General features: G+C 36.8%; 1 protein-coding gene across 1 annotated transcript in view; it reads left to right on the plus strand.

The window, feature by feature from the left end:
* The window catches only part of GPD2 (glycerol-3-phosphate dehydrogenase 2), a 172,876-nt gene that overhangs the window by 108,394 nt on the left and 56,043 nt on the right, over nt 1-8,439 (plus strand). The window contains exons 6-7 of the mRNA XM_007941812.2: nt 1,234-1,398; nt 2,219-2,363. Coding sequence (XP_007940003.1) covers nt 1,234-1,398; nt 2,219-2,363 — 310 coding nt within the window. The remainder of the gene's footprint in view (nt 1-1,233; nt 1,399-2,218; nt 2,364-8,439) is intronic.

Below are 8,439 nucleotides of genomic sequence, written 5' to 3' on the forward strand. Positions count from 1 at the left end.
TCTGTTCTCCTACCTTCGTTCCATTAGTTTTTGGATAAAATAACTCCTTATTCTGCATTTTGAAGTTTAATGTATGTTCTCCACTTGATAGAGCATTTAATTTTGGGGGAAAGGTTCTTGGGTGATTGTATTAGTTCAGCGGTTTTAGAATAAGATGTTTGTGGGGAGGGGGGGCAGAATCTTCAGTCATTGATTCTCTCTTTATAACTTTGCCCTTTTAGCTGGCATAGATTACTTGTGTAGCGCTTCTAGCCCTACACAGTCTGAATCACAAGGAAGAAACTTTACATAAACCATTTATACTAAATGTTTGGTATGCTGGCAACATAAATCAACAACAATATCCATTACAAATTCATCCCTTTATCAGTATTATCTTGATAGAACTGATCCCAACATGTGGAAATTTGAACCCTACTTCAATACATCTAGCTCTGAGTAATTAATAATTCAGGGCACAGAAAACCTGGCCCTTGCAATGTAGAGTAATTCTTCCTGGTCAGCATTAACTCCACTGGCAATAATAAATAGAAAAAGTCTCTAGTGATGCCAGTATTTTAAAGTGATTAATCATCTTTCCCCCCTTCTGCTCCCCCTTAGTTTGCTTTAACTAGGATTTTTCAGCAATAAATCTTTAACAATACAGGTAGAAATTGTTCTGTAATTAAAATTTGCCCTGCTTAATTTCTTACCTTTTATGTGCGATTGGGGGAAAAAAAAAGTTACACTTTAAGGAGCTCTGATCAAAATTCCAACCAAGAAAGAACCTTTTATAGAACACTGAGATTCTCTATGGAAGATCAAGCTCATGATTTTAAATATTAGATAGAGCACATTCTCATAAAAATTGTTAATCAACACCAGTTGGGGTGTTTCTTGCTTATGAGTTGTCTGTATTAGAAAAGTCTGACATATGCATATGTTCCAAAACTGAGAGAATAATTACTTGTTTCTTAACTTTCAGCTCATTGATGTTAGCTTTGTAGGAAAAGGATATTTTTCACTATTTTAGAGATACACAAAATACACTTGCTGAAGCTGAAGTGGCAGGTAAATGCCTGAATGAGTATGACCATGTATTTTTAAATAATCCTCTATAGAGCTGACCAGCCATCATGTAAATTCTGGGTGACAGGCACAGATGTGACATATCTGTTGTGACACACTTCTCTACCACCAGTCTGTGGCTCGAGGTGACTCCTGTCCTTCCTCTGATGCTTTCCCCTGCTGCAGGACAACACAATGATGCACGGATGAACCTTGCCATTGCTCTCACTGCTGCCAGGTACGGTGCTGCCACAGCCAATTACATGGAGGTCGTGAGCTTGCTCAAGAAGACAGACCCCCAGACAGGGAAGGAGTGCGTGAGTGGTGCCCGGTGCAAGGATGTACTCACAGGTATGAATTGTTAGGGTCTCTGTTAGGAAGGTATTTCTTAGCATCTCGTCTTGCTTATATAATGACTGAATTATAATTTTTCTGTCACTTCTCTTTCATTTTAGTCAGACATCAGAGTTGTACTAATTATAATCCTTTTTGTCAACAATGACTGATTTAACATGAAAATTTTCCTTTGTAGGACTTGGCAATTTCTTCCCTTTGTATTAAATAATAATAAAGATAATGATCATAATAAATGCCCACAAAGTACCCACAGCTATGAGTGCAACCCTCTATAAAAACATATTATTACTAAAATTAAATAAATGTGCCAAGTTTCAAAGTATCATTTAGGTGACAGAAGCAGTGCATTTACGTGTTGTTAAAGTCAATCACTTTTAGCTTTGGTTGGATTTTCATTCTTGTCCTGTTTCTATGGCCATGTAGGCAAAGCTTCAAAATGACATCGTTTTGTTGAACAAAAACCAGCACTATGAAAAATATTGTCTCATAGTAACTCTGTTTACAAATTTTACTCTTATTTACTCATCACGTTTTGCTCAGGTTAGCACCTTGATGCTGCACATTTCACAAGATAGACTGAAAGTAGAAATGACAGAGTGATATGCTCCCACCCTCCCTTCAATTTGGACTTGTTTTGGTAAATTTACTCAAATGGAAACCTTTTGTTTGGCTTTCCAGTAACTCTGGCTGCTCATGTCACTTAGTATACAATATACTGCACCATAGGTTAAGTTAATAGATGAATTAATAATCCAAAACATCAGTGGGCAGAGGAACAAATAGGGTGTGTGATTCATGCTGCTTTCTTTTACAGGGCAGGAATTTGATGTGAGAGCCAAATGTGTTATCAATGCCACGGGACCTTTCACAGACTCAGTGCGCAAAATGGATGATAAGAACACTGCAGATATCTGCCAGCCTAGTGCTGGTGTCCATATTGTGATGCCTGGTTATTATAGGTAACCATGTTCCATTCAGTGGTCATAGCCAGAGAATGAGGGTCAACAAGAGATTGTGTATATTTGATTTATTTTTCTAGCACACGTTTCTGAATAATCAGTGATCTAGCTTGCTGTTCACAATGAGGAGAAATAAGTATATCACCTCCTCCAGAGCACAAAATGCAAAACAGGCTTGGGAATTTTTTAGCCACTTACAGTTGCTTATTTCTAAGGATTAATGCTTTTGGAATCTGTCTGTATGTTTACTTTGTCCAGTGTAGTAACCTTCAGAGGCTAAACATCAGTATTATTGAATTTTAGTTTTATTACACCTTTGAAAAGTTAATTTTATAAAATATGTGGGTGTTCTGCTCATGAAGAATCTAAAAAAGTAGGCCCTTCACATATTAGCTTTCTAACTTAGAAATATGTTTGAACAGGGGACATAGGAAGTAAAAATCAAATGTAATTTTTAACCTATGAAATTAACAAAGATAATTGGGGATAGAGAAATACAGATGAAATAAAAATATCTATTAATTGATAAGGAGCTCTGGTGGTGCAGTGCCTAAAGCATCTGACTGCTAACCAGAAGGCTGGAGGTTCAAACCCACCAGCCACTCCTTAGAAGAAGGAAGACTGGGCAATCTACTTCCATAGTGATACTGCCTTGGAAACCCAAGGAGGGGTCACTATGAGTAGGATCCGACTCGATGGCAGTGAGTTTGGTTTGGTTTTTGGTATTCATTGATAATCATTTAAGTCAGGTGATAGTTATAGGGAGGTTTATTATACTATTCTCTCCATTTTTGTATAGGTTTGAAATTTTTAATAATTAAGTTAAATAAACCCACATTTATATGGTTCTAGTTTAGAAATGAATAATGATTACTATTAATGTGTTTTTCAAGACTGAGGAAATAACTCATGTAGTATTGTTAAGAGTATGAAAGATGTGTACCACTTTCGTTTCCATCTATGGTAATTCTCCTGGAAATCTAGTGATTTCATATAAAATAATGATTTATGAACAAAGGTATTCATTATGACATAATTTGTAGTGGAAAAATATTAGAAACCAGTTCTGAAACTTAGAGGAACGTAGAAGTAAATTATGGCATATCCACATAAGGGATAGTGATGAAAAATTATGATTATAAATAACCTTAATGTCCTAAGCAAACAGTAATGGTCAATATTAGTTTTGAATGTAGGACAGAAGATTATATGTGCAGTACAGTCTAAACATTCTGTCAATGTATAGAAAAAAGACTAGAAGGAAATATGGTATATGTTGATGGTGATTTTTTTCTAGGTAATATGATTAATGGGGAGGATTAATGATAATTATTTCTAGATAATATGGTTATGGGTAATATTCTTCCATATATTGATAATTTTCCATAAAGGACCTATAAATTTTAATAGTTGATAAAATAGATTGGCAGAATCCATGATCTTGCATAATATATGAATTTTCCTAGAATGCTGCCCTGCTAAGTTATAGGTGACACTGCCTTTTTCATTATTGGTTCTCCAGTAACTAAATCTTCCCGAAGATGCACCTAATTTATACTAAATGCACTTCAGTGAGAAAAATATTGAAGAGAATTTTTTAATCCATTAACTTCAAAAGGAAAGTTATTCTTTCATTTTCTAAATGCTTATGTGACATAAAACAGTCATTAGTATTTTGACTTTGGAGTGGAGAAACCAGGGTACTTCCAGATATAATAATACACATTGCAGTGGCACCTAATAGTGTTTTCTAAAACTATTAAACAGCAAAAGTTTAGTTCAAAAGAAAAAAAATAAGCATATGCAAATGTCACATATGCTTCTTGTGTTTAGAGAGGTTTCAGTGATAGTGCCAAACAATTGAATACATTCATTTTATTTTGGGTTTAAAATATCTGAGGCCAGCTAGTTTATTAAGACTTTGTTTATTTTTTAACATGTCTAAGAATAGAGTACAGATGTAATACCTAAAACTGTAGACACACAGATCATTATAGTTTCTGATATTTGGTTAGACCCCTGCTACCAAAACCAAAAAACCAAACTCACTGCTGTCAGTTTGGATCCAACTCATAGTGACCCCTCCTTGGGTTTCTGAGGCGATATCACTACAGAAGCTGATTGCCCAATCTTCCTTTCAAGGAGTGGCTGGTGGGCTTGAACCACCAGCCTCTTGGTTAGCAGTCAAATGCCTTAGGCACTGCACCACCAGAGCTCCCCTGCTACATTCAGCATATTCTCATGTGTGTTGTATCTGTTTTCTTCACTATCATCCCATGAAGTCAGAGGATATTTATTCCTTAATATTCCCCAGAGGCCTTACGTTAATTCTTTCACTTAATAACCATATCCTTTAGTAAAGTCATTTTACTCTGTAAACCATAGTTATCTGTTCTTTAAAATGGGAGGATATTTGCTCTCAGTATGCACATGTAAGGAGCTAGTACCATGACTAGGCTAAGCCAATACCTCAGTGTAAAACTTCCTGGGTTTGTTCATGTCTTTACTTCTTGCTAATTGTAGCCTTGGGTAAATTCCTTTTTAACGTCTTATTCCTTATCTCATGATAGTACCTAACTTACATACATTTATTTTTTTTTAAATTTTTACTGTGATTTGGAGGAAAGTTTACAGAGCAAATTCATTTTCCATACAACAGTTCATATACATTTTGTTTCATGACATTGGTTGCAATCCCCTTAATGTTGTAACTCTCTTCCCATTTCCTCTCTGTGGTCACCTTTTTCCTGTATCTTTTTTTTCGTATGCATCCCTACCCTCTGAACTATCTTCCTGTACAAATACTGCCCTTCTGATCTCCCATGGTTGATTGTTCTAAGGAGTGTACCTACCTGGTGTAAATGTTCTCACCATATGCCTCTCTGTTGTTTGGATGGAAGCCATGGGAGTGAGTTCAGTTTCATGCCCAAAGGGTGACCAGGGAGTATAGTATCAGAGGTTTCACCAGTCTCTGTTAGACCAGTAAACTTGGTCATTTTTATGATTTTGAGTTTTGTTACACATTTTTCTCCCACTGTATCCAGGATCTCCTATTTTGATTCTTTTCCATGGTTGTCAGTGGCAGCCAGGTACCATCTAGTTCTACTGGTCTCTGGGTCATGTAGTCTGAGGTTCACATGGTCCCCTAGTCCCTTTGACTAATTGTTTCCATGTGTCTTCATTTTTCATTTTTCTTTGTTCTGGATGAGGAGAGAACAATTCATGGATCTTAGATGGCTTATTTCAAGCTTTTAAGACCCCAGTTGCTGCTCACCAAAGTAGGATGTAGAACAGTGTTTTTGCATAGTTGTTGTTGGTAGGCGCTGTCGAGTCATCTCTGACTCATACCAACCCTATGCACAACAGAACAAAGCACTGCCCAGTCCTGTGCCAGCCTCACTATCCTTGCTATACCTGAGCCCACTGTTGCAGCCACTGTGTCAATCCATCTTGTTGAGGACATTCCCCTTTTTCATTGACTCTCTACTTTACCAAGCATGAAATCCTTCTCCAGGGAAAGGTTCCTTCTGAAAACATGACCAAAGTAAGTGAGACGAAGTCTGGCCATTCTTGCTTCCAAGGAGCATTCCAGCTGCACTTCTTCCAGGACAGATTTGTTAGTCCTTTTAGCAGTCCATGGTATTCTTAGCATTCCTCTCCAACACCACAACTCAAAAAGCATCAACTCTTCTTTTGTCTTCCTTATTCATTGTCCAGCTCTAACATGCATAAGAGGTGATTGAAAATACTGTGGCTTGGTTAGGCGTACCTTAGTCTTCAAGGAGACATCTTTGCTCTTTAGCAGTTGAAAGAGGTCTTTTGCGGCAGATTTGCACAATGCAATACATCATCTGATGTCTTGACTGCTGCTTCCGTTGGTATTGATTGTAGAACCAAGTAATATGAAATCTTTGACAACTTCAGTCTTTTCTCCATTTATCGTGTTGCTGCTTATTGGTCCAATTGTGAATATTTTTGTTTTCTTTATATTGAGGTATAGTCCATACTGCAGACTATAGTCTTCAGTCTTCATCATTAAGTGTCTTCCTCACTTTCAGCAAGCAAAGTTGTGTCATCTGCATATTGCAGGTTGTTAATGTCCTCTTTCAATCCTGATGCTATGTTCTTCTTCATATAGTCCAGCTTCTCACATTATTTGCTCAGCCTATAGATTGAATAAGTATGGTAAAAGGATACAACCCTGATGCACTCCCCTCCCAGTTTTAAACCACGCAGTATCCCCTTGGAATTTCCATTCTTCTCAATGTTATCCATAATTTGTTATGATCCACACAATTGAATGCTTTTGCATAGTCAATATAACACATGTAAACATCTTTCTGGTATTCTTTACTTTCAGCCAAGATCCATCTGACATCAGCAATAATATCCCTTGTTCCACATCCTCTTCTGAATCCAGCTTGAATCTCTGGAAGTTCTCTGTCTGTATACTGCTGCAGCCGATTTTGAATTACCTTCAGCAAGATTTTACCTGTGTGTGATATTAATGATATTGTTTGATAATTTCCACATTCTGTGGGATTACCTTTCTTTGGAATAGGTACAAATACGGATCTCTTCCAGTCAGTTGGCTAGGTAGCTGTCTTCTAAATCTCTTGGCATAGCTGAGTGAGTGCCTCCAGCAGGCATCCATTTGTTGAAACATTTCAATGGGTATTCAGTCAATTCCTGGAGCCTTGTTTTTCACCATTGTCTTCAGTGCAGCTTTGACTTCTTCTTTCAGTACCATTGGTTCTTCACCATATGCCACTTTCTGAAATGGATGATCGTCTACCAGTTTTTTGGTACAGTGACTCTGTATTCCTTCCATCTTCTTTTGATGTTTTCTGCATCATTCAATATTTTTCCCATAGTATCTTTCAGTATTGCAACTCGAGGCTTAAATTTTTTTCCTCAGTTCTTTCAGCTTGAGAAATGTTGAGTGTGTTCTTCCCTGTGCAGCAATCTGTGTCTTCTCTTTCCTTAGTGTTATTTTGTTGGTCATTTGCATTTGGTATATTGGTTTTCCCTTCACTGAAATCAATACTTGTCTCTTACCTAGCTAGTAATTTTTCCTCCTCCTCCTCCCCTCCCTGGTAACCAACAAAGTTTCCATCCATATGTAAACCTTTCCTTGACTTTATAAAGTAGAGGGCTAATACAATTATTTGTACTTCTGTGATTGACTTACTTCACTCAGCAAAATGTCCTCCAAGTTCATCCATGTCATGTGGTGTTTCACAGATTCTGCATTATTCTTTAGTGTTGCATGGTATTATATTGTGTGCATATACCATAGTTTGGTTATCCATTCCTCTGTAGATGAATACTTAGGTTGTTTCCCTCTCTTTGCTCTTTTGAATAATGCTGCAATGAAAATGGGTTTGCATATATCTGTGTCCTGGCTCTTGCTTCTTTAAGCTGTGTATACTTAGTAATGGGATTGCTTGATCAAATGGTATTTCTATTTCCAACCTTTTATGGACTCACTATATTATTTTCCACAGTGGTTTTATCATTTTATAGTCCCACCAGCAATGTAGAAAGTCCCAATCTCTCCACATCCTCACCAGTCTTTTTTATTTTATGTCTTGTTGAATTTTACTGTTATTACTGCAGTGTAACTAACATTTTAAGAATATTTCTTCAATTATTTTTATGTTTAGTTGATTTCTGTAGCTTAAACTCCAAGGACAGTGTCTGGATTATTTGTTAAATGTAAATATTTACATTTAGTAAATATTTGTTAAATGGCTCTTTTGTGTTAATTTGTCCAAATTCAGCTTGTTGCTTTTGTTAAATTAAATTTTAAGGTAACGTAATATACCCAATACAAATACCAAACCTGTTGCCGTTGAGTTGATTCTGACACATGATGACTCTCTAAAACAGACTAGACGTACCCCACAGGGTTTGGAAGGCTGTAATCTTTACCGAAGCAGACTGCCTCATCTTTCTTTCACAGAGCTATTGGTGGGTCCAAAACACTAACTTTTGGACAATAGCTGAATGTTTAAGCTTAGCCCTGTGCCACCAGGACCCCATAACATTTATGAGAGTTTTTTTTTTTTTTTTT

This window comes from Orycteropus afer, unplaced genomic scaffold, assembly GCF_000298275.1.
Source record: "Orycteropus afer afer isolate SDZICR_OR568_19922 unplaced genomic scaffold, OryAfe1.0 scaffold00084, whole genome shotgun sequence".
In the NCBI taxonomy this organism is placed as follows: Eukaryota; Metazoa; Chordata; class Mammalia; order Tubulidentata; family Orycteropodidae; genus Orycteropus; species Orycteropus afer.